At 42.7% G+C, this 27,981-nt stretch overlaps 1 protein-coding gene across 3 annotated transcripts in view; it reads left to right on the plus strand.

The window, feature by feature from the left end:
- TRPS1 (transcriptional repressor GATA binding 1) overlaps positions 1-26,365 on the plus strand; it is a 305,578-nt gene extending 279,213 nt beyond the window's left edge. For 2 of the 3 annotated variants that reach the window (XM_088444375.1, XM_088444376.1), the window contains exons 5-6: positions 14,664-14,786; positions 24,744-26,365. In XM_088444375.1, coding sequence (XP_088300501.1) covers positions 14,664-14,786; positions 24,744-25,805 — 1,185 coding nt within the window. In that variant the 3' untranslated portion in view covers positions 25,806-26,365. The remainder of the gene's footprint in view (positions 1-14,663; positions 14,787-24,743) is intronic. The other variant, XM_088444377.1, reaches the window with a different exon arrangement.
- The last annotated feature ends 1,616 nt before the right edge of the window (positions 26,366-27,981 follow it).

Genomic DNA, 27,981 nt, shown 5'->3' on the forward strand with positions numbered 1-27,981 from the left:
AAAGACTTAAGAACACCCCAAAAAAATCACTTTGAATTTGGGGGCAAAAAAAAAAAATGTTGGGGGACAAGGCTAAAAACTAGCAAACTTGACTCTGGGGGGGTCCCCAAGTATGCCCCAGGTGTTTCTTTTCATTGCAGGTGCTTGCGGCAGGTGGATTTTTCACGATTTTTTAAACTTAACTTTAGCAACTTTAAAATATGCTGGCCCCCATTTTCAAGTTCCCCAAATTTGCTGGGATAACTTATTTTCTGCAAAAAATACTCCTGAATACTATTCTGCACCACGTATAGAGAACCGCTATTTAGCAGCTATTGAGCCCGTTTAAAAACACCAAATAGCTTCAGCAAGCCAAATCGGGGGGTACCATAGCTAACCCCCATGTCAGAGCATCTTTTGGGGTGGGTGTCAGGCTGATTTCCCCAAATCTGACAGTACTTTCCGCTTTTTTAAATTTCGCCTTGTCTCGTTTTCGCGTACTATCAAATTGAATACAGCGATACACTGGCACCGCGCGATACTTTTCCGTCTATAAAACACGCGACGTAGGCAAAAAGTCTGGGAGGCGGAAAAGTATCGCGGGTCCACTCAAATTGAAGACGGCTCTGAGCCAGAGTCTATCGCGCATGCACAGGTCTCCGGCAACATGACATTCCTGACATTTTCCTGGAGACTTCTGTACTGCGTGTGCTCAAATCTCTGGGAAAATGGCAGCCTCACCATTTTCCCAGTGATTTGTGCAGCGCCGATGTGGGAATCCTGAGAGGTAAATGTACCAAATGGGCGGGCGCAGGGTGTGCGGTGTAGGCTTCCCTGGACTCCGGCCGCGTGCACCACACACACTGCGCCTGCTATAGATACGCCACTGAATACAGGGCACCAGTAAACTGTAACTCCCTTATTGCTATGAATGTACTGTTTTATTTGCTTCTTAGATTACTGGAATATTTTTTCAGCTTGCGACATAATTTTTGTTTTTTTTGTTATCTCTCTAATTGCGTTTGATATGTTTTAGTGTAGACAGAAGTGTCTGTTGGTAGGTGATTATTGCTACAGTATGTATATGTCAAGTCAGCGCTGTTAGACAACTTGAAAATGTAAATGTCGCTGTTTTGCCGCCCAAACACATTCCGTTTTACCAGCTTCTGCTCTTGGCATAATTCAATGCCTTCAGCACAAACTAACTCCTTGACGTGTAAACTTTTTTTTATACCAGTTAATGAGATTTATGCATAAATATCAGTGATATGAATAGATCTGAATGTATGCAAATGAACTGGCAGTTAAAGATTATTTGCATTAGAAGTTTTATAGGAAATGATTACTTTTGTTTCTTGTTACAGTTTTTACCAGTAGAGCTGTTTGTTATGTAAGGGCAGAATTCCATTTTGAGATACTAATTCAATCAGGCTTGCCTACCCTCCCGATTTGGCCGGGAGCCTCCCAATTTTCGGTTGCTGCTCCCAGCCCCCCGGAAAGGCAGGCAAGCCTCCCGGAATCCCCCAGCCCTCCCGACCTCCCCCCAGAATAAACTTGAAACCCCGCAGAAGGGGGCCGGTGACGCGATTCGTGCTGAATTGCGTCATCATGGCCCCGCCCCCTGCTTCACAATGCCGAAAATAACGACATTGTGAAGAGGGGGCGGGGCCACGATGATGCGACCGTGCGTCCACGCCCTGGCTCCGCCCCCAATGTGATGTCAGTGACCGGCCACGCCCCCCGCTGTTAGCCCGATTGTCGGCAAGTATGAATTCAATTCTTATGTGCCCCAAAACCAAGGATGTTGTAATTTACGGAATGACATGTCTGCCTGCTCTTACTGGGAGGTACTTTTACCCAGCACAATTTAGTGACAAGTAAATAACTGTTAATGGTTAGAAATGCAAATCTGGCTTAGGGCCGTATTCAAATTGGAGCGTAAAGCCGTTTTCGGAAAAACTTTTTCGCCGATGACATCATTTTTGACGATTGCACTTATCCGCGGATTCGATTTGTCTGACTTTTCGCCGGTGCGAAAAGTTTGCACCTTGTAACCAGCGGAAAAGATTCGCCAATTAATACCTGGCGGAAAAAAGTGCAAAATTGGGGTTTTGGGGTGCAAACTTGCGGCAACCACCCTGCACACTTTGGACACCCCCTTGATGCTAACTGCATCAAAAAATGCTGAAAAAACACAAAGGACACCCTAAAAAGTACTTCGAAAATGTGGGCAAAAAAGTTCAAAGTGGGGGTACAAATTCAAAAATTAGCTTAATAGCCTTTGGGGGGGGTCTGCATGTATGGGGGAGGGTTTTTTATTGCAGGTGTTTGCTGAAGTGCGTTTTTGTTGCTTTTAATGCTTCACTTTAGCAATTTTTAAATATGCTTGCACCCACTTTCAAGTACCCCAAATTTGATGGGACTACTTATATGGGCCCCAAAAAATTGCTAAATGCTATTCTTCACCGCTTATGAGAAGACTCTAAATAGCAGCTGTTGACATCTTTAAGTTCCCCGAACACCTTCAGCAGGGCTATTCACGGGTATCCATAATGATCCCCATGTCCGTGCATCTTTTTTTTGGGGGGGGGGGGGGGGGGGGTCAGGCTGATTTCCCCAAATCTGACAGCACTTTTCGGCTGTTTGAGTTTTGCAGGGTCCCTTTTTCGCGTCCTTTGGAATTGAATAGGGCGAAAAGCGGCCGCGCGCACGGAAAGTGTTTTCGACAAAAACAAGTGATGTAGGCAGAAAGTCCGGCAGCAGTTGAATACGGGCCTTAGCCTTTACCATAGCCGGATCATCCAATATTCAATAAAGACCTCTGTTTCCGGCACCCCGATTCACTCAAACCTGTTTTTATGTATTAATTTATTGTTGACAAGCGGTGGTGTGCGGAGTCCCGAAACAAGTATGTTTCATAGGGCCCCTTAAGCCAATTTAAAACTGAATTTTTTTCTAGTGTCGTCCCTCTCACCCCCCCCCCCCCCCCCCTTCCTGCGCCTATGACTGACCAGGAGCAAAAACGTGTATTAAAGCTGTCAACTATCACTGTGTATGCCATATATTCTTCCATGGTGTAAGAAATGTTGGATGTTTTCGCTTTTTTCCTGTTTTTTTAATAACTATAAGTTGGTTTATTCGGTTTTAGAATCCTCACTATGCATCAGCTAATATGAAAAATGTGTTGTGTGTTCTTACTAAACCCTACAAATGCAGTTGTATTCCTATCATATCTACAGTAATATATATATATATATATATATATATATATATATATATACACTTATACAGTATGTGCGTCTTCTTAGTTAAGCAGCAAGGGGGTGCTGTTCTGTTGCACAGCTGAATATGGTTTCAGTGTCCCTTATTTGTGAAAAATCTGTAGATTTAAACCTGAATATCTCCCCATAGACGTGTGTCACAGTTTGTAGATTAACACTTATTAATAGTTAAATTTAAAAAAAAAAAGAAAAGAGATTAAGTGAAAAATACAAAATAAAGTTAAGAACGTTTGATGGTAACAAACGCCTACAGGGAAATGACTCAGAGATTAAAAACTCTTTTAAGTTTATATATTATTTTTGTCGCAAAACAAGTTCGTAAAGTCAAATCAGTACTGATAGATGACATTTTTTTGTTTTTGTTTTTGAGAAGTGTTTTCACAACTTTGCCAGGAAAAATCTGTAAGCGTAAAAGCAGAATTGTTATAATCCCCCACAGATAGATGCTGCAATAGTACAGATATTTACATATGTATAAAACATCAGCTTACAGTAAGGAACATAAATGCCAAACTTGCACAACAATTGCATAATACATAATAGAAGACCTGCATTACATCTCTACCAGACCACAGTGACCAGTAACGTGTCCTCCTTATCTTATGGACACATGGAGACTGTATTACCTGTCCAAGGAGATAGATATGAAATAAATAGTTAGTTAGATATGATATAGATAGATGGATAGATACATAGATATGAGATAAATGGATAGATATGATATAGATACTGTAGATAGATATGAGAGATAGATAAACATGAGATAGATTTATATGAGATAGATAGATAGACAGAAAGACATGAGATAGATATGAGATAGATAGATAGATATATAGATATAAGAGATAGATAGATATGAGATAGATAGATATATATGAGATGGATAGATATGAGAGATAGAAAGATATGAGATAGGTAGATATGATAGATAGATAGATAGATAGATAGATAGATAGATAGATAGATAGATAGATAGATAGATAGATATGAGAGATAGATAGATCTGAGATAGAAAGACATGAGATAGATAGATATGAGATAGATAGATATGAGATAGATATGTGAGATAGATTTATATGAGATATATATGTGAGATAGATAACTATATAGATAGATATGAGATAGATATGAGATAGATATGTGAGATAGAAAGACATGATATATATATATATATATATATATATATATGAGAAAGATAGATATGATATAGATATGAGATAGATAGACATGAGATAGATATGTGAGATAGATTGATATGTGATCGATATGTGATAGATAGATAGATAGATAGATAGATATGAGATTGATATGTGAGATAGAAAGACATGAGATTGATATGAGATAGATAGATAGATAGATAGATAGATATGTGATAGATATGTGAGATAGATTGATATGTGATAGATATGTGATAGATAGATAGATAGATAGATAGATAGATATGAGATTGATATGTGAGATAGAAAGACATGAGATTGATATGAGATAGATAGATATGTGATAGATATGTGATAGATTGATATGAGATATATATATATATGTGAGATAGATAGATATGTGAGATAGAAAGACATGAGATTGATATGAGATAGATAAATTGATATGAGATATATATGTGAGATAGATAGATATGTGAGATAGATATGTGAGAGAGATAGATAGATATGAGCAGGGGCGGATTTTACCTAGGGGCGGCGAAACTGCAGCCCTCCCAGTAAATCCACCACCAGCAGGGACTGCCTAGGCTAGCAGCACTGGTAGTGACTTCTCATTAGAAGTGCTCCCTGCTGATCACAGCAAGACAGGCAGTCCCAGGGGGAGGTGTTTTCTGGGGAGGTGTTTTCTGCCACTGGGACTGCCAGTCCAGACTGCAATAGCAGAGAGAGGGCTTCCCATGGGAAGCCACTCCCCTGCTATAATGGCAGCCCTACCTGGCTCATAGGGGCTGCAGCTAATGCAGCCCCTAAAAGGCAGCCGGTCTGCTAGCCTAGCAGCAGCTGCAGAATTAAGCCATGCCCCTTGATTTAGGCCATGCCCCACTGCCGGCAGATTTAAGCCCCACCACCCTTATTTAATAGAAGTTTTAAAAGCAACACGGGCAGATTCAGGAGTAGCACTATGCACATTGACAAGTACTGACAACATAACTAACCAGGCCAATTGACAATTGCTGGCAATATTACACGTTATAGAGCCCAAATGACCAGCCTACTATATATGGTATTATACAAAACAATACGCAGCACAGATGATGCTCCACTTTATTACCCCGGGAAAGTTGGGTTTAGGCTAAGGGAAGGGGGAGGCTAGACTTAGCCAACATTGCCCGTGAGGGTTAGGATTAGGGTGCGGGGAGGGTGGGTTAGGGTTCGGCATCATGAGGGGGGATTATTTTCCTACACCTAACCAGAGTTTTCGACAATAGATGGACCAGTCAGAGCCCATCTCTGCTGCAGGAATAGAAGAGGAGCACATGGGGATGCAGTCAGGAAGCCCGACTGTCAAATCCCGGCAGGGTACTAATGACAGGCGTCAAAATCCCGATGCCTGTCATTATACCTACGCCGGGAGCCCGACGCCCAGCATACCGAACGAAGGTAAGGCGGGCGGTGGGCGCAGACAGCCGCGGGGGAGGGGGGGGAATTTTAGGTTAGGGGCTCCCGGGGGAGGACTTAGGGTCAGGCACCCCCCACGGAGGGTTAGGCACTCACCTGGAGACTTAGGTTTAGGCTGTGCGGATGGGGGGTTAGGTTTAGGCACTTAGGGGGGGGTTAGGGTTAGGCACTAGGGGGGAGGTTAGGCACCCCTAAAGGAGGGTTAGGGGGGCAGTAGGGTTAGTTATACTTACCTATTTTCACTGCTGTCAGTCTGCCGTCATCGGGATTGTCACTGCCGGCCATAGCACTTGTGGCATAGAATACTATCTCAGGCCACCAGCGTGCAATATTTGTTTTCCATGACAACTGGTGTTTGTCCAGATGTGTACAGCTATCCAAGATGTAATGGATTACAGCACTGCATTATGCCATCTGTGCTGATAAATGATTGTGGGAGACGATATTGAGAGTGTAGCAGTTTTTTGTGCCAGAGGGCCGCTGGCTGTTGTTGTTATTGACTTACACTGATTAACGAAATGCAGATCAATTAAACGGGCTGATAGGAGTCTGTGTTCTGGGCCAGGTATTCACATAGCGCTGTAAAACCTTCCGTTGCAGTTTCAAATACTTGTTGTAGTAACGATGGGGGAGATGACGCCAATGTTTCTGGTCCTGGGGACGCTCATACAATACATGCAGCTGTTTCTTAATAATATTCATAGAGCTTCTGGAACTGTACTGAACTAAGCAACAGTGAAAATAAAACTCCACCGGCTCTACGGGCTACATTGCACAGCTGCTGCATACTTACACTATTACACCCTGATGTATAGTTCGTTTGCACTGGAAGTATGTCCTCGTACAGGAGCTGAATCTAGTGATGTTCAGTACATCCAAACCGCCCTAGGTCTACACTGTTCATCAGATTTTATTTTTTAATAAACAGAAATTGCAGATTGATTAATATCACTCTTATTGGTATCGCAGTAACCTGTTCTAGCTGCCAATTGATATGTGCTTATTGGAATTTTGCAAGTCATCTCATCATAAGTGTCCTTCCAATGATGCATTCATTTATTAGAAATTATGTGAAATACTTAAGATGTTCCTATCATGATACCTGTACAAATTCTATTTCCCAAGAGGTTATTTTTGGAGAGACAGCACTTCTGGGCTTGGGCACAGGGTGCCGGCGCCCAGGATCCCAGTGGTCAGAATCCCGACGCCGGCATCTCGACAGGGTTAGGATACCGACACTTGTTGGTCAGCCTCCCCCTCTCCCTACCACTGACCCTCCCTCCCCGCTGCCTAAGCCTAACCTCCCCTTCCAGTCTCAATTTAATCCTGCCCCCCCTCAGTTCCTTACCCTAACCCTCCCCCTAGTGCCTAACCCTCCCCCTAGTGCCTAACCCTAACCCCACTACTTATGGTCGGGATACCGGCATCACTATTATGACTACATCCCCTTCTTCTGGACCCTGTAGGTACCACCTTAATAAGAGAAGACTTTCCTATCAGCTATCGTAATTTATTGGCTTGTACCTGCCTTCTGTAATCTTTCTGACTTCCTTCTGTTGGCATATTTTAATCAATGTTTTCAAAGTTTGCTCTTGGCCGCAGCATATTAACTTTACGGTAGGAATATACGTCCGATGTTCAGAGTAGAAAGAAAAAAAAAAACATAATCAACACTTCCTGTACATAAAAAGGCCTGGCAAAAGCAAGGAAGGTATCTAGAAAGGAAAACAATGCATTTACAAAAAGTTGCCGAAGGGTATGTTCAAAGGGAATGTAGTCGGGATGCCGGCGGTCAAAATGCTGATCGCCAGAATCCTGACACTGAAAGCATGGCATGGGACTAAAGATGGGCGTCTAAATACCGACGCCTTTCATGCCGAAATCCCGACGCCTGGCATACCGATCGTAGGTTAGCCAGACATCGCAACGTGTTAGTCGAGGGGAGGGTTAGGTTTAGGCACCCCTGGGGGGACTTAGGGTGAGGCACCCCCCTCGGTAAAGTTAGGTTTAGGCTAGGGGAAGTTGGGTTACGGTTAGCCACCATCGGTAGGTTTAGGCTTAGAGTGCGGGGAGGGGGACTTAGGGTTAGGCACCACCCCCGAGTCTTAGGTACCCCCAAGTGAGGGTTAGGAGGGGTAGAGGGTTAGGTTAAATATACTTACCAGCCGGCGTCGAGATTATAATGTTTTGGGTTTACAGCAGTGATTCCCAACCTCGGTCCTCAAGGCACACTAACAGTCCTGGTTTTAGTGATAACCAGACTTGTGCACAGAAGGTTAAATCAATATAACTGTGGTACTAATAAAGTCACCTGTGCTCAAGTATGGCTATCCCTAAAACCTGGACTGTTAGTGTGCCTTGAGGACCTTGGTTGGGAACCCCTGGTTTACAGGGTCGGGATTTTAACCCAACCCAAAAGTAAAACACCTACTGTAGCTTCACAGCTGGACTAGCCATTTGGCAAATGCCTCCCTCATCCTAGTGGAGTGGGCAGGATGGGGAGATAATTAACAGGAATTGCTGATTCATATAAAGGGGGTGGAGCTAAAATGTGATGTGAATTAGACTCTCCAAAAAGACCCACGAATTGCAGCATTTTGCCATGACAGGGGCTTGATCTATTGACATGAGAGTCCGGCCCCACTCCCAGAGTGGCCAGCTGCATCTCCTGTGCTGGCCTCTCACAGATATAAGCAGTTCAAGGTCTTCAAGTATGATTTACCCTGTTTCTGAAATATGCAGATAGCATACTACCCGGTCGGGACAGAATAAGACTCGCCCCTGATCCGCCCAGTAATGGCCGCTTCTGAAACTCCGCCCTTTCAGGGTCCACAAATCAGGGCTTTCCCACCAAAATCTGAACAACTGGGAGGTATAAAATAATCTAAGTCACCTCAGAGTTTCTATGACCTGTATATTGTGCTTATTTACAGTATGGTAAATGAGCTACTCAGTAACCTCGTAATACCCTATACTACTCAGTATGTGTGTATTGCCCTCTGTCTATTTTTCTACTGTACCTATAGATCTGAGTAGATTATTCACATATTATATTCAGACATGTGCTGTTCGACTTTCCTGAAAACCAGACACACTTGAACTTTGGTGTTCCGAATTAAATCAAGTCCCGTCTCGCATCACTTTGGGGTTCCGAGTAGAACAGAGTCCTGGCTCCAGTCTGCTGTTTTATCAATTTTAAAGAAACCCAAAACTGAATCCAAACCAAAACACTTGAGGGTGGTTTTGACAAAAACACGGAGGTCAGCGCGCATCTCTAATTAAATTGTAATGTGCTACAGTATGTCGGTGTAATGTCCAGTTATACAACCTATGTATGTTATAGACAGGGGCAGCATAAAACAAAATAGACAAGAGAATTACATCCACCAATAGTTCATTGATATTACTGTAATTGATTCATGATTGTTATTAAATGAAGACTTCTAGTGCTCTGCGGTAATCACATCCCTGTTATTTCTGCAGATCTGCTATTGTCTTATTGACTTTTATCTTTGCAGGCTTCTTAAATGAACTCAATCATGTCAGGTCTTTATGTAACGCCAGTGCACCAAATGTGTCCTTGGTATTGATAATTTTAGCTTGCTGACCGTCAAGGGCGAAACCGGTATCCCTAAATGTATGCCTGTAATTAGTTTGGTTAAGGTGCTTCTCCAGTAATCCTTACATCTGGATGGAAAAAAATAACCCTGGCTGTACCCCAGACTGGATTTTTTTTAATACATTGTGCAACACTTGATGAATCAATTGCCCACTGAATGCCAAGAAAGTTCTCCAGTCTTCAGGCCAAAATTATGTCTGCACAAAGGTTTTTATTTGAAATAGATCAGCGTACAATTACATCCATTGTATTCTTCTGGCAATAGACCCCGTTTCTGCAGCACAGACTTGTGTTAAATAAATTGGTAAAATTGGAATAAACCCTTTAAAATTGCTAGTTTATAATAAAGGTAATTTTCAGTGTCATAAAAAGAGTTTTCTTGATTTTCTCTCGGTCTTCCAGGATGGGGTGTGCTTATATATACAGTATACAAATGGAGAAGAGATTATTATAGTGAATTACGCTCCGTGGCGCACAAGCCTTTACGGAATTAAATATTTTTTTTCCTTTAGTAATCCTATTTGCTTTCCATCATAGATTTAAGTAAATGTCTTTTGATTTTCTATTTAGTATTGGTGGTATGCATTCTCCCTTGCCGGGTTTTCAGAATCTCCTGCATTTAGTGGGCTTCATTATCTGTCCAGTCATGCTTAATAAATCTCTCCGGAGTCTTTCCTTGCCTTCTACTGGAAAAGCAACTATTGGCAGTGACTTACTTCATTAGACTGTGAGGGGAGCAGGTTTGTGCGGGAGGTGATGTCATTAAGTCTATAGGGGTGAAATGAATGAAGTGGTGATGTCATTAAGTCTATAGGGGGGAAATTAATGAAGTGGTGATGTCATTAAGTCTATAGGGGGGAAATTAATGAAGTGGTGATGTCATTGAGTCTATAGGGGTGAAATGAATGAAGTGGTGATGTCATTAAGTCTATAGGGGTGAAATGAATGAAGTGGTGATGTCATTGAATCTATAGGGGTGAAATGAATGAAGTGGTGATGTCATTGAGTCTATAGGGGTGAAATGAATGAAGTGGTGATGTCATTGAGTCTATTGGGGTGAAATGAATGAAGTGGTGATGTCATTGAGTCTATAGGGGTGAAATGAATGAAGTGGTGATGTCATTGAGTCTATAGGGGTGAAATGAATGAAGTGGTGATGTCATTGAGTCTATAGGGGTGAAATGAATGAAGTGGTGATGTCATTGAGTCTATAGGGGTGAAATGAATGAAGTGGTGATGTTTGGCAGCTTTGGAGCTTGTTAAGATAGAAAAAAAAAAAACAACTCTCAATAAAACAAATTATGTTTTGGGAATATGACAAATCTCGATTCATTCTTATGGTATAAACATGTCCTCGTTCAGGAAACGAGTAGTGACACATCTGTCACTGGAGGCTGAGCACTATCGAAATGGGAAAATAATTACTCCATGAAAATACAAATCCTTCTCCAGCCTTTTGGGGAGGTCTGTTTAGGCGAGACGTAATCCCCCCACCGCCGGCTTCCCGACTGTCTAATCCCCGGAAAGGCACTAATGACTGTCATTAGACCTATGCCGGGAGCCCGACAACCGACTTACCGACCGTGGACAGCCGCCGGGGGGGGGGTGTTAGGTTAGGGGCTCCCGGGGGGGGGATTTAGGGTTAGGCTGCGGGGAAGGGGTGGTTAGGTTTAGGCACTTTGAGGGTGGTTAGGTTAGGCACTTGGGGGGGGAGGTTAGGGATAGGCACCCTTGATGGGAGGGCTACGGTTAGGGGGTAGATTTAGGTTAGTACTTACCGTAGGACGATCGGGATTTCCTCCTTCGATGCGGCCGACGGTAAATCAGACTGACTCCATTTTTGGCTGGGCAGTAAAAGGGTTAAAGGAGAGATGTACCAAGCCTTGGAGGGAGATAAACTGGAGAAGTTGCCCAAAGCTTCCAATCATCTCCTAACGGTCATTTCAAAGACTGTGATAGATTATTGACAGAAGCGGATTGGTTACTTTGGGCAACTTCTTCACTTTATCTCTCTCCAAGGCTTGGTACATCTCCCCCCTACATATTATGATACTTGTGGCACTATTTATATAAAAGGCATGCATTAAAGTGTTCTAGTCTGTCATTGTACTGTTAAGATTTTCAGTTAGAAACTTGCAAGATGGTCAAAATTAGTCCTGGGACTCCTGTAGTGATCACCACAACTACTGAGATACAGTCTGACAAAGATTAGGGTTGCCTATTAGTAGCCAGGAGGAGAATTTTCAGATGTGGGTGGTCTCATAAAGGGCCTCCATCGTTTTCAAATAGAAAAGTGGGACTTACATATCGCAGACATCACCCCATCCTTCCTTTTGCCGATCAAAGACCGTGTAACAGTTCTAATAACTATTAGAATTCACTTTCCTCTGGAAACGTGACGTGTGTGAGTGAGAGATTCTTACTTGAAAATCGTAAGGGACCATGGACACATAATATCCCTTTTCTTGCGGTATGGTGGTGCACATTTAGATGGGTGTTATTGCAATCCAATATCTGTTGGTTTGGGGTACAGTCAGGAGGCCGATTTCCTGACTGTCTAATCCCGGTAGGTGTCTAATGACAGGCATCGAAATCCCGACGCCTGTCATTTTACCCACACCGGGAGCCCGACTCCCGGCATACCGATCGAAGGTAAGTCGGGCGGCGGGTGTAGACAGCCACGGGGGGGGGGAGGGTTTGGTTAGGGGCTCCCGGGGTAGACTTAGGGTTAGGCTAGGGGAAGGGGGGGTTAGACACCCCCTGGGGAGGTTAGGGATAGGCACCCCCCTGTAGACTTAGGTTTAGGCTGCGGGGAAGGGGGGAGGGGGTTTGGTTTAGGCACTTACAGGGGGGGTTAGGGGTAAGCACTTGGGGGGGGAGGTTAGGATTAGGCACCCCTAAGGAAGGGTTAGGGTTAGAGTGGGGGTTAGGTTATTGAATATAGAATATACTCACCTGTTGGGATCTTCACAGCCGGTCTTCCAGCATTGGGATTCAAACCACCGGACATGCGTCTGGCGGTATTTCATTCCGATCCCGTTGGTTTTCTTCAGACACAGTAATGCCTTTAGATTATTATTTTTAGTAAATGCTGCATTGTCGCCCTGCTTAGCTTCTTCAGATTAGAAAGATTAGATATTAACATACCCTTTAAAAGCATGAAAATTGCTATAAAAATTTAGGTAAAACACATTGTGCAATTGTATCCCAACTTTCAACTGTAACATTGTTACAGTATGATTTTACTAATGTGGCCATCCCCTACCAGGAGTTTTGGAGGGTTGCTCCTTGCAGACATTTTTCCTGGGGCCTGCTGGTTCTCTACTAATGCATTATATAAATAGGTAAAACAGGCCTATTCACAGGGTTCTGGGGATACAACCTGCATTATGTTTAAAGTTGTAATAAAACATTTCCATAACTCCCTACATTTGGAAAGAGGGGGTAAAGGGACTTTGGACCTCATTCAGAGTCGGTCGTAAGCGGCCGCTCAGTCGTACGCCTAATGACCGAGAAACTGAAAAAGGAAGCAATCACACGGCCGGTCGGTCGCAACCAAAGTGACGCCCATACATGAACAATGCACCTCCTCTAGCTAGCGAGTGATAGCAGCTAGCGATCGAGTCAATCGTTGTCAGTCGCTGTATGTTCAATTTCTTCTGATGGTTGCGGCCGCTTGTGTTGTGTTGATGCCCACAAAAAAAAACGCATAGAATAAGCCATTCCCCATGAAATTTATTTATTCTTATTATTTGCTAATGCAAACGCAGCTGAATCAATTACATGCCAATTAGCAGTGTTATTAGCTTCAACAAACGATTATTAGCTGCTTGCATTGTGTGGGTCAAAATAGAAACATCAATCCTAATATCAATAACATTCGATAGTATCGATTGTACTCTGGGGCTTATGAGAGCACATACCCAACCTCAAGCTGGACGATCAGCCAGGCCTCTAACCTGCTCGCAGAGTGACGTTTTACTACTTCCGGCCTTCTAGGTCGATCGTAGCAGGTAATTTATGTATGCCCCTAAAACGCCCTCAAAACGCTGAGGCACGCCTGTGTTTTCAGACCACCACCCCCGTCAACACCCACAAACGGCCTTTCATGTCAATCAACTCTCGGAAGCCACTTCCTGTTCATAAGCCGTACCATCTACAGCATTTTGGATCGCAAAGCCTCGTACGCACATGCGCACAACTAACCGTGCGCATGCATGGTTTGGAAACGTCGGATGCGTATGACCGAGCGGCCGCTTACGACCGACTCTGAATGAGGTCCTTTGTGTGTGTGCCTTGGGGATGAGGCATGGCAGCACGTTAAGCCCCCATTACTGCCCCCAGTGGCTCTCTTTACTAATTAGATGCCAGGCACGTCCATTCACATATGACAGAGCGTGGCCTGCCAACCTTTATACCCCACGGCACACTGTTGCCCATGGATGGGACAATGCCCAAAAAAGTGGTACAGCCCTGCCAAAATGGTTGGAGTTACTGCACTGTTCTATAACTCGTTTTAGAATAACTTTGTTTTTTTTGTGCTATTTTTTAAATTGATTCTGAATAATTTTGAGTGCAGGTCTGAAGTGTTTCTAGAATAGCTGTGCTATAGATGAGCTAAATTACACTGCAGTAGTGTTTTGTGGCAAAACAGGCCAATTCACAGGGTTACGGGAATACAACCTCTGATATCTGCCTTTGGTTTGCCATTACACAGATTTCTCATACCGCAATGTATGAGTGAATAGAGCTGGCACAATGACCATTAACTCATTCTGCTATGTGGGGTGGCTGGGGTAGGACTTGTAACACTTAAAGTGAAATTCGGCTGGTGAAAATTTTGCGTAAAACGTAGACCAATATTTTGCGGCTAGATCTCAGGTTGATTATATTCCTTGCTTCATTAGCCAAGCAAATGGATACCAGTTGCAGCCTACTGAATTCCCATTCAAACTGACGGAGAAACCAGACAGTGAAAACAGCTGCAGCTATAACTGTAAAACCGGAAAAAGAGAGTTGCTTGATTTGGCCTGAAAATCTTGGCTGGTTGATATCCCTAAATAATAGAGTTTGTAAGGTTACTCGAAAAGAAACTTCTGCTAATTTGGCTTTATTGTAAAAATAATATTATTGCTCATGTTTGATATATATATTCTCTTTTCTTTTCAGAGACGTAGAGGCTCCGGGGTTTTTTGTGCAAATTGCCTGACCACAAAGACATCCCTTTGGCGAAAGAATGCGAACGGTGGATACGTCTGCAACGCCTGTGGCCTCTACCAAAAACTGCACTCGGTAGGCAAAGAACATTTCCTTATTTATATTGCTAGTCTAACAAAAACCAGTCATACATTTTCTAGCTCCTAAAATTCATTTTAGAGAGACGTAAAATCAGGTTAAATTTGAGTATGGTCTTTAATATAAATAGTATCGTCATTCAAGTTTTGCAAGTTCTTTTGTATTTAAAAATTTTCTTGCTTTTATTAATATAAATTTTTTATTATATACTCGTATACAAAAGTATTTTGACTGTTTTTTCTTTAATTTCTCCAAATGCTAAAGTCTCTAAACTTGTACAGATGTGTCCATATACACCTTACTTTCTTGCCTGTTAAATAGCCCTTCAAGTCGCACCATGCAGTGGCGTGACTTGCTAGCGCTAGTAGACTTTTTATGCGCCTATTTATATAGTGAGCTATGGAGCCCGGCACTAACTAATTTAGACTGGCTCCCACCCCATATATAACCCCTCCCCTTTCACTAGAACCTCAGTCTAAATGGGCCTATCCATTACCCGACTTTGTGAACAATCCGAAAAAAAACCAGGAGGTTTTGGTCGCATTGTTCAGAAAGTCGGGTAATGGATAGCTGGCAAGGACCAGCGATGCGCGTGCATGCTGGATCCTTGCCATCACCAACTATCTACTGAACATGCCCGTCAACCTGGCGACGCTCGTAAGGTTCAGCATGTTCAGAGATAGGAGGTCGGGCTCCTTCACTGAATGACGTTCAATGCGGGCACCGCAACTCCGGCGACCTGAAGGTCTGAAAGCTAGATGTGCAGTCTTTCAGGTCGCCTAGTGGATAGGCCCCTTTTGTTTAACAAAGCCGGAGAAAGACCCACGGAAGGACTGAGAAATCAAGAAACAACACAGGTAACTAGTATGAAACCAAACAAGGGAGGGATCCCTGCATCCCCCAGATGGACTCCAAGGAAGAGATTTAATGGTGAATAAAAATCATATTTCCATTTTCTTACATCTGGGAGTTTCCAGTACCTCTGGATCTAATAAAGCAAGCCAATTTAAGGAGTAGGGGGGGGCGCATTGGGACCGGCCGATCCGAGAATTTTTTGCCCAACACTGGCTGCCTCAGTCCAAATGTATGGAAGCTGTAAAATTTTGGAAAAGTGTGTAAGGACCGAATTGAAGCCAGAACCATCAGATTTTAAGTCAAATATGCCTGCGATGGATCTTTTTGAAGCTGGCCAGCCTCTTTTTGGTGCATCAATCCAACACTAATAAAGAATCCGTATGCCTCAAAAACGCAGTGCGCTCCAAGTAAATGTGTAACGCACATACCACGTCCAACAGTACTAAAGAAGAAGCTTCACTAGTCACTAAAGCCTGGAAGGTTGATATTCTGGTTAATGTGAAAAGCCGATACCACTTTTCGGGAAGAAAGGTTTAGTGCGTAACACTACCCCATCCTACTGAAAAATGAGAAGCGGAGATTTACAAGAAAGAGCCGCTACCTCAGAAACTCTTCTGGCCGAGGCAATGGCCAAATGAAAAACAACCTTCAAAGTGAGGTATTGCATTTCCACAGATTCCAGTGGCTCAAAGGGTGCCTTTTGAAGTGCCTCCAAAACTAAATTTAATTCTCAAGGAGTAATCTGCGGGACATAAGGAGGCTGTATGCGAACAACCCCTTGCAAGAAAGTCTGGTGGTCAAATTCCTTTGAAACAGGATCGATAGGGCCGAAATTTGTCCCTTAAGGGAGGACATTCTAAGACCCTTAACCAAACCATCCTGCAGAATGGCCAAAAGACGAGACATTTGGAATCCTTCAAGTTTAAAGTTGTGTTGTTCACACCAAGAAATATATAACTTCCATACCCGATGATAAATCTGGGAAGTAACTGGTTTGCGAGCCTGTATCATGGTTTTTAGAACAGATTCTGAAAACCCTTTTGCAGTCAAGATGCTCGATTCAAGAACCATGCCATCAAGGCCAACCGAGGCAAATCGGGTTGATGGCATGGATCCTGCAGTAACAGATCTGGGTGCACGGGCAGATGATGCAGAACATCTGCCAACATGTTCCGAAGAATTGCATACCAATGACGGTGCGGGCAGTCTGGAGCCACCAGAATGACCGGCCATGCCACTAATTGAATCCGCTGAAGTTCTCTTGGTAACATTTTCCAGATAAGGAAAGATATATCCCAGCCGGGAAACACCCAAGGTGCTGTCATGGCATCCACCAGGTTTGCCTGAGGATCCCGGGACCGAGATCCGTACCTTGAAAGTTTTCTGTTGAGACGGGAAGCCATTAGATCTATATCTGGACACCCCCATCTGGAAACTATTTCCGCAAACACTTCCTGGTGTAATTCCCCTTCCTCTGGATGCACACTGTGGCAATTTAAGAAGAAATTAGGAGGCTGACTCAATTGAAACAAAGATATATGTTTTTTTTTTTATCACCCCCAGATGAAGAGGGTATAGCAATCTCATGAAGATAAAAAATGTAATCAGATTACATCGACCTAAATATGGCTGTGGTAAGTGCCGCCATGCCTTTAAGTCTAGTAAGGTACTGTACGGTACGATGGATAAAGTCTAGAAAATTACCATCATACAGCTTAGAGGGGGAGCAGGAATATTAAGCCCTAAATAGTTTAATGTAGAGTGGCCCACTGGAAAGGGAACATGTTATTCTGACCCGGAGCAGCCTCAGAATATAAAGCCATGGCCTTTGTTTTGGTCTGATTCACCAGGAGGACTGAAACTTGGTGATAATCCTGAAGTAATTCAAAGAAACTGGAGAATGTGGTGTGAGGATTATTAAAATATAAAAAAGATCATCTGCATACTCGTATGATGATATATATATATATGTGCTCATGTGTTTAAAAAAGGGACATGGCCACACAATAGTATCCCCAAATCAAATTATGCTACACAGTAGAACAATCTTATTCAAATTACCCCACACGTAGTGCCCCTGATTCACATTACACCACATATTAGTGTCCCTTATTCACGTTACAATACACAGTAGTGCCCCTTATACACAATGCCCAAAGTAGTACCTTTTATACACTATGGCCACAGTACTGCCCCTTATACACATAATGCCCACAGTAGTAGTGCCCCTTACAAGCAATGCCCACAGTATTAGTGCCCCTTACACGCAATACCCACCGTATTAGTGCACCTTAAATGCAGTGCCCACAGTAGTAGTGCTACTTACATATAATGCCCACAGTAGTAATGCCCCTTACACATAATGCCCACAGTAGAAATGCCCATTATGCAATGTCCACAGCAGTAATGCCCTCCATACAATGCCCACAGTAGTAGTGCCTACTATACAATGCCCACAAGTAGTAGTGCCTCCTATACAATGCCCACAGTAGTAGTGCCCACTATACAATGCCCACAGTAGTAGTGCCCCCTATACAATGCCCACAGTTGTAGTGCCCTCTTTACAATGCCCACAGTTGTAGTGCCCTCTTTACAATGCCCACAGTAGTAGTGCCCCTATACACAATGCCCACAGTAGTAGCACCCCTATACAATGCCCACAGTAGTAATGCCCCTATACAATGTCCCCATTAGTAATGCCCAATATACACAATGTCCAAAGTAGTAGTGCCCCCTATACACAATGCCCACAGTAGTAGTGCCCCCTACACAATGCTCACAGTAGTAGTGGCCCTTACATATAATGACACACACACAACACCTGAATCCCTGCTCCTGTGCCCACCACCATCCGACAGCTCCTCGCTCTCAGCACTGTGTGAGAGACGTGATGACGTTTCTCCCTACACCCACTGCAGGAGCTGGAAGGCACAGCCTCCGGCTGTAGGGAGGGAGCCACCGAGTGCCCACTGTAACAAAATCTCAGTGAGTACCCAGCAAAAGGAGAAGACGCTAGAGCTGAGTGTAATGCGCTGGCCGTGTGTGTGTGTGTGTGTGTGTGTGTGTGTGTGTGTGTGTGTGTGTGTGTGTGTGTGTGTGTTAGTGTGTGTTATACTGGCAGACTGGGGATATTCCATAATCCTGGTTTTGCTCACAGACGGTTATTCTTGAGACTTGTAGGCTGAGATTTAGACAGATGACTTGTTGATATATTTATTTTTGTACAATACACGGCCATTACAATCTCGCAGTGTTTTTGCATTAATAATAAACGTGTCAGGTGTAGAGATCATTGCGTGAATCTTGTAGGAACTAATTGGATGCTGATCGGATAGACTGCCTAGAATCCTGTTAATTCTGCTTGCAGAAGCTTCACAGTCTTCTATCTCTTTCTTTGTTGATCATTTATTTTCATGAGTGTAATAGGTAATTAAAACATCACTAAGCCTAAAAATGCAAGCAGACTTATACAGAAGAGATACTAAGAAGATATTTCAAAGTTCCAGTAACTTTCTCTCTCCCCCCAGACCTGCTCATCACCTCCCTCTTAAGCTGGCCACACACTACACCAACTTTCATCCAACTAGCCAACTAGTTGATTGATTGGAATGAAAGTCTGGTAACGGATGGGAGTAACTGATGATCAGCAATTTGCTCCTAAATGCCAGAAAACAGATGAAAATGGTCGTCAGACAAGTTTGTTAAATGTTTGATCAAAACCATTTGTTCAAACAACAGTTTTTACTCCATTTTCCGGTGTTTGGGAGCAGATTGCTGATTGTCATTTGCTTTCATCCCATACCAGATTTTCATTCCAACCAATCAACTAGTTGGATGGTTGGATGTAAGTTGGTCTAGTGTGTGGCCAGCTTTAGTCCCCACCCCCTTTCTCTACCCTGCTATCGCTCACCCTTACCTCCCCTCTACCAGACTCTCTTTCCTCTCTCTACCTCTCAGCCCCTCACCTATATACAGATGTGTCCTCGCTCATCTATGCTTCAGGTGCGCCAAACAGCCCCTCCCACGCCTGGTCACATGAGACTCTGGTAGCGCCGGACGTCTTTTTGAGTCTTTTTTTTTTTTTTGCCAAAAATGTGTATACGGTGGGCGCACCAGGAAACTGTGCTGATTTATTTGCTATGTGACACTTGTATATCTGTGTGCGACAGAGTCTGTGAATCAGCATGCAATGTGCTACGATGCAGCGACCGCACGTTTTTTCCAAGTTCTGTTTACAGACTCGGTCACACACCGATATACAAGTATCACATAGCTAATTAATCAGCACAGTTTCCTGGTGCCTCCTAGTCACATCAAATTGCAACTAAGAATCATTTTCCGCAAAAGACGCCCAACGCTAGCAGAGTTTGCGCTGCTAGGCGTACTGAGGCTAAGGGGCCTATTCATCATCACTTAATTTTTACAAAAGCATCATGACATTATGAATAGATCCATAGAAGAGCAAGGACACATCTATATTTCTTACACTAAGGAAAAGGATAAGTAATGAAATTTTTGTGCTAGAGTCTGGCGGCCATTTTCTTGTAGCACACATTTACACAGATGTTATTACTAATTCTTCTCCCCTGTTTTCCACAATGATGGCGCTGTCCACCGCTTCCTTAACATGTTTTAGGGAGACTGCCAGACTCTCTGAATTTTGGGAGGATATCTCACTATTTCAGGAGTCTCCTGAACATACTGAAGAGTCAATAAGTTTGGTGACACTGTTAGTTGCAAAGAACAAAAGGTCTGTGAAAGGCTTAGCATTGCATCCTTGTACCGCTGTCATCTTCAGTTGGTTTCTGACCATGGTTTAGGTTCCTATTTATCAAATAATATTTCTACTTCAGGGTCCATAGGGGATCCACAGGGATACCATGTGGTGTGTGTGGTTGAAGAGATCAGAGCACCAAACAGTCAAAGCTTTAGCTCCGAGGATGCACCGGTCCTCCTCCACATATACCCCTCCCCCAGCCACAGGCAGACCGTTTTAAATTTGGTGCCGGCAGGAGCGGTCAAACCTTTAGACAGGAGCCCCAAGCTTTATTTTTTTTAGTTTGTTTATTTGATTGTTTTCAGAGCAAGCAGCGAGACGTCCTGATGGGGCGCCTGTGCTACTGCTCAATCTACCCCCGACGGTGCCGCAACACCGGTGAGCAGTCTGGTGATTAGGGCGAGCGCCAGCAGGGCTTGGCTAGCCGCTCCACTGGATACTAGGGTGCAGCCAGACAAACAGGGAAGACAGGTAAGATGATTCCCCACTTGCGGGGGATTGTGTGTTTATGCAGTCCTTACCTACGGTTGTGGAGACCAGCTGGAGGAAGCTGTAGTGGGGTGTCTGGTTCGTCTGCACCCCAACTAGACCACCGGGACAGTTAATTCGGTCTTCGGGGATCATATGAGGCCACCGGCAACTGACAATTGATACAGCAGAGGGGAGGTACAGTAAGGTCTCCCCGGCAGCCCCTCCCCCAGCCCAGAGCACGATCCCTTAAAAGAGGTTTCCTGCCTTTGAGCTGCTCCTCCTTCCTATATGAGAAGCTCAGCAGCCATTAATCAGGGCTTTTCTGAAGCTACAGGTCTCAGGAGATTCAGATCCAGTCTCCCTGTATACCTCTCCCTGGAGCCAGGTTATACAGCACACAAATCCTACCAGCCCTTTGAGACTTGAGTAGTTGATTTAGTACCCATTATAATTATATTTATATGCATTGTATGTGACTTGTGCTAGTTCTGCTTTTGTTGTATACTGTCTTAAAACTTTCTGACTATCTATCCCTGCTGCTCTTGTTTAACCCTCAACTACCAGGTGTGTAGGAGTTCATTATTAATTCACATTTACCTGTATTTGTGAAGGGTGTCACACTGCCTTACTAGCCATACATGGATTGTGTGCTGTTAGCTGGTTATTACCATGTCTTCTAAAGTTAAACAGGAGCCTGCGGCCCCTTTGCTGGTTACTTGCAGATCCTGTTCAGTGGGCTTGTCCCCTCAGGATTCCGTGCAGGATGGTCTGTGTGCTGTTTGTTATGTACCACCTCTCCAGTCTACCGTGCCAGCCCCTCTCCAGGACCCATCTTGGGTGTCCTGCTTATCCCAGTTATGATGCAGTTAGTGGACCGCTTATCAGTACCCACGCTGCCTCCCACTATGGGGTACCCACAGCTATTACAGCCTATGTCGGTACCCCCTATGCATCCTCCTCGGAGGTATATTTATGCCCACTCAATTCAGAATATGGCTCAAATGTCTGCTGCCTATCAGCAAATGTTACAGGTTGACAGACCGTTAGCCACCAAAGCACATAGGCGGACTGTGTTATCCTCTCAGTCCTCCCAGTTTTCAGATTCTGACGCATCATCCAAGGAGGCACATGATGCACAAGGTTCTCTCTCTGAGTCACACTTGGGCAAGGATAATCGTCATTCAACAGTGGATGTCCCTTTTTTAGGTGGTTAAGGCTGAATTCCCTCAATCAGACCAGCTCACTAAGCTCATGGGGGAAGCTTGGTGTACTACTGGCAAATGGTTCCAGGTCCCAAAGAGACTAGCGTCTTTGTACACTCACTAAAGAGTGTACTAAGTAGGAAGTCCCTCCTACTGTTGATTTGCATGTGGCACGCTTAGTCAGAAGCTATATGCTGCCTTTACCATCTAAATCCTCCCTTAAGGATGCCACGGATAGAAAACTGGAAACTTGTCTTAAGTCAGTCTACTCGCTTTCTGGCGCTATCACCTGCTGCATTCAGGTGTGATAATACTGGTTCCTGCGGCTCAGCGAGGAACTGGTTTTTATTCCACTCTCTTTTTGATTCAGATGCCGAATGGGTCTCATTGGCCTGCAGCAACATTACCAGTTTCAGATGCTGCCCTTTGGTCTGTCAACAGCCCCTCGGGTCTTTGCCAAAATAGTGGCAGTTATGGCAGTCCACCTCAGGCACCAGGGAGTCAGAATCCTGCCATACCTAGATGACCTCTTAATCTTGGCTCATTCACCGGTTGGGTTACAACGCCATCTCCAGTTGAACGGCTTGCTCATCAATTGGAAAAAGTCCTCCCTATCTCCTACACAGCGGATGGTACATCTGGGGCCACTCCTGGATTCTTGATACAAAGGATCTTTCTGCCAGCGGACACAATTTTGGCACTGTACTTGCGTGTGCACAACTTGGTCCACAATCTGAGGTTATCCATTCACTTAGCAATGCAGGCCCTGAGGTCCATGGTATCCACCTTCGATATGGTGGAATATGCCCAGTTCCACTCCAGGCCCCTTTAGCAACAGATTTTCTCCTGGTTGAACAGGCAGTATCATCTGATTCAGTCCCAGACGATCCTCCTCTCTCCGGAGGTTCGGCTTTCCCTCTCATGGTGGCTACATGGGATTTGTTCTTGGTACTCAGGGCTCTACAGGCTCCTCCGTTTGAACCACTGGACTCAGTAGACCTCAAGTGACTGACAGCGAAGACGCTCTTTCTCCTCGCTATCTCCTCTGCCCACAGGGTATCTCCTGTCACTCCCCATTCTTGATCTTTCATCCGGACAGAGCTGTCCTCCATACCTAGGGCTGGGTACCTCCCTAAAGTGGTATCCTGGTTCCATTTGAATTAAGAGATTGTGGTTCTGACCTTCCAGTACTCAAATCTGTCTGCAGGGGAAACTTCCATGGATGTGGTTCGTGCTCTTCGGATCTACGTTGATCATACTAATTCCATTAGGAGGTCAGATTCTCTCTTTGTGTTGTATGGCTTTCACAAGCGAGGCTGGCCAGCTAACAAACAGACTCTGGCTCGATGACCTCGAAAAAACAGAGTTAACAAAGGTAAGTCTACCATAACTCTTAATATGAGAGGGTTCTGTTGAAACCACCCCTCTGCTGCCTGCTCTCACATGCACAGACCGATGTCAGCACATGCGCAACTGTTTGAAATAGAAAGTAAAGTGATCGCAGATGCAATCACTTTAGTTATACTGATCGCTGGGTGGTCTACTATCGGACGACTTGTGGTGATAAGGAATCCTTATTATCGTGGTCTGGCCGCATAGATTAATAAATATGCCCTTTAAATTCTGTGGAGCTTGTTTGCTTTTCTTGTATTTATTTGAGTTTCCTTGTGTCTTCCCATTGTTTAAAAAAACATTCTGATAGGTGAATAGACTTTTCATTAATTGTCCCTAGTATGTTAGATTGTAAGCTCCCTTGACTGATATCAATGAATTAGCGTTATAACTGGAAAGCAAGGTGTAAATTCCTGGCACTATATTAATCAAGTATAATTAGTGGCACTGCAGATGTATATGTATACATTCAGTACAAGGCCGAATACTTAAAGAAATCAAGATAAATGATTTTATGGATTTGGGGAAAACCTCTTTCAGGAGCCAGAATATTATCTGAGATAATAAGAACTGTAACTGTAATGGGAAATATTCTTTTTCAGCTTGTTTTTGACTTGTTTTGTTATTAATTACTGTTCTATGTAACACTGCTAACAAATTATTCTATTTACCTACCGGCTTACTGTACATACTGCATGTTATATTTTAGTATTTTGTTTTTTGAGCCTATACACAAGTTACAATCATTCAGAAATTGAGTGCACTAGGAACAATACTATTGAGCCACCAATCTACTTCTATACAGTTTAGATAATGAAGGAAACATCTAATTGGTGGTTGTGGGTTACAGTGCCTCTTCTACAAAGTCGTGTGCCATTTCTAATGAAAGTCACCCTAGAGGTAAAGTCGATGCTGTCTCCAAAAATAATGGTGAAAGCAGTTGGTGCTAAAAAAAGAAAATATTATAACTCCAGTCGGATAAGACAAACGTTTCTCGTGTGTCTAAAATACTCTCTGTTCTTGAAAATGTAAATACTGCAACATCTTCACTTAATTCAATGATTATAGTATTTTTACTATAGGGCATAAAGATTCAATGTTGTGTTTTTTTACCTTTCTAACTATTTTAATTAACAAGTTGTGTCCTTTTATCACTACTGACAATGTATGTAATATGTTTAATTGCCCCTGAATTGATTATGATCATTAAAATAGACATCTTTGGTTTATTTGATGTGTTTTATGTTTTTTATACAGACTCCCAGACCTTTAAATATTATTAAGCAGAACAATGGAGAGCAGATCATTAGGAGACGGACAAGGAAACGCCTTAATCCAGAAGCTCTGCAGACAGAACAGTTAAGTAAACATCAGAGAGGGAATAGCGATGAACAAACTAATGGAAGTCCTCTAGAGAGGAGGTCGGATGACCATTCAGTGGAAGGACACCAGAGGGAAGGTCAGCAACTTGGTATTAATAAATTTGAGTCCCAACCTTCATTGACTAAAAGCCATTCTGCTCAGCAGACCATAATAGTCAGCCAAACTATGGATATCCACAAAAGGATGCAACCTTTGCACATACAAATTAAAAGTCCTCAGGAAAGCAGCGGAGATCCAGGAAACAGTTCATCCATTTCCGATGGCAAAGGCAGCTCAGAAAGAGGTAGTCCGATAGAAAAGTATATGAGACCTATTAAACATCCAAACTACTCTCCCCCAGGAAGTCCTATAGAAAAGTATCAATACCCACTCTTTGGACTTCCGTTCGTTCACAATGACTTCCAAAGTGAAGCTGACTGGCTGAGATTTTGGAGTAAATATAAGCTGTCCGTTCCTGGGAATCCTCACTACTTGAGTCACGTGCCTGGCCTACCAAACCCTTGCCCAAACTATGTGCCTTATCCCACCTTTAATCTGCCTGCTCAATATTCCACTGTCGGATCAGATAATGACATTCCTCTAGACTTGGCAATGAAGCATTCCAGACCTGGGTCAGCATCCAATGTGGCCTCAAAAGAAAAGACAAAGTCACCTTTGAGTTCGAAGAATGATGGTCCGTTAAATGTAGTGAAAACTGAGAGAGTGGATAGAAGTACACAAGACGAACTCTCAACGAAATGTGCGCACTGTGGCATAGTCTTTCTGGATGAAGTTATGTATGCTCTACATATGAGCTGCCACGGGGAAAGCGGACCTTTTCAATGTAGTATATGCCATCATCTTTGCACGGACAAATATGATTTCACGACTCATATTCAGAGAGGTCTACATAGGAACGTTGCACAAGCTGAAAAGAATGGAAAAACTAAAGAATAGAATTTAGCACTTAGCACAATAAATTAGAATTGGGTTTTCTGGACAGACATTCAGTAGCTTGTAAAGTTTTTGCAATACACCTGTATGGGGGACGTGAGATTCTGATTCTCAGTTTCCATTTCTGACAAATACATGAACAGATAACATATAATATCTGTCAGTCCACCATGTACATGCTACATGTAATTATCTACAAGTTTGCCTATTGAACCTGTATCAAAATAGAATAATTATTTGCGTAATCGAACATGGCGTCTGTTTTTTTTTTACCTGATATTCTAAATGAGTCAATATTCAAATTAATGGCTCCAGAAATATTTTCCTATGTTATCAAAGGCAAACAGAAAGCTTGTGTTTCAATTGGAAAAGCAATGGGTCAATTTATATTTAAATGTCTTTTGACTCATTTGGTTTTGTTCAGGACGCTTAACGTATTCCCTGACTATGTAAACTGACACGATTATCAGTGAGAACAGACACAACTGTTTATCAAAGTTCAACATTTAGTAATAATGAATGAGATATGTATGTATATATATATATATATATATATATATGTATATATATGTGTATATATATATATATATATATATATATAATTTTTTTTTTTTTTTTCCTGTGTTCCTTTGGCCAATTCCAAATAGCGTGAATGTTGAATCATCCATAGGCACAACTCTACTATTCTTTTCATACAGAATTACATTTTCTTGAAAAACAGGTAATGTGTAGAAGTAATTCACATTCCTGGTAATGCCTCAAAAGTGGCTTAAAATACAAAATATTGTAGATGGTCTCTTTGTTTCTGTGAGAACTAGAATGAAGTAAATTAGTGATTTCAATACTAGATCCGTTGGCATCCATTGAGCATTGCACCAAGGGAAAACAAACAGTAGCACTATATGATAAATGAAAACTTACATAATCTTATACCAGAAAACAGGCCTAAATTTATCAGCCAACAAACAGGTCGCCATTGTGCCTATCAGTATTCCTGGATAAATGGATTGGGTTGAAACTGACAACTCCCTTAAACAATACCTTGCCTTGTCCTCTCATCCACATCCTTATTTGCAACTGCCATACTGTACCACAATACAGTATTTTTTTTAACAGGACTGTTGAGGGTAGATATGAATTACACGTCATTAGGCCCTGGACATCATACTGGTTTGGGAAGCTGTGCCTCCTGCATTTGTCAAACAAAACAACAAATAAAATTGGAAAAGGTTAATATTATGGGCCTATCAGAGGCAGGAGACTCAGTTGCCTAATGGATGATCCATTAATGGTTGTGGGAGGTGGGAAAATGCAACATTATCCTATGGGATGAGTGGACACTTTCAGGTCTAGATCAGGAATGGCTGGACATTTAAACTTTGCTTGTTCCTGTTAAGATGATTATATATGAAGGGAATACTCCTTAGCATGAATGCTCAGGGAACAGCACTAAGAAGTTGCATAAATGAAGGTGCTGATTTGCCAGCCAGTAATCATTTTCTCTTATCATTTATGGGTACTGTACTAGTTAGCAATCCAGCACTTTCATCTAGACAACATATATGCAAAGGTGTTACAAGCTACTGGATACACTGTCAGATTGTCCTTTTTTTTTCTTTTCTTTTTTTTCATTAACAAAGTTGGGAAAACAAAAGTCTTATTTTTCTAGTAATTATTAATGTATTACATTTCAAATAATGGTGCCTGACATATAAAATAATTATTTTTTATTATGTACATATGCAACAAAGATATTCCATCATGCATTAGAGCCATTTTGGCTCGGCCTCGCTGTTTACATTTGCAGATGTAGCAAATAAGGTAATGAAGCAACTATTTCTAATGCCGTAGGTTAACGTTTCTTTGTGCTTTAAAGTTATAATCTGTTACATAAAACAAATGTATTTGTTGATAAAAATGAGATGAAAATAGAAGAAAAATCAAAATATTTTTATTCCTATTTAGGATAAAAAGGGTAGCACTATTCATTCCAAGTAGATTTTGTATTCTTAAAAATATTAACTCACATTGGTATGCTTCAGAATGATACACTTATATCCTCTTTATTGCTTTGTCTATGTTTCATATGAAACATTTCCAAAATCCTGTTACTCGCTGTTAGAATGACAGCATAAGTTTTTTTTGTTTGTTACATCTTTTAGTAGCATTGCACTTCAAA

Source organism: Taudactylus pleione, unplaced genomic scaffold (assembly GCF_031769625.1).
Source record: "Taudactylus pleione unplaced genomic scaffold, aTauple2 ptg000360l, whole genome shotgun sequence".
Classification (NCBI taxonomy): Eukaryota; Metazoa; Chordata; class Amphibia; order Anura; family Myobatrachidae; genus Taudactylus; species Taudactylus pleione.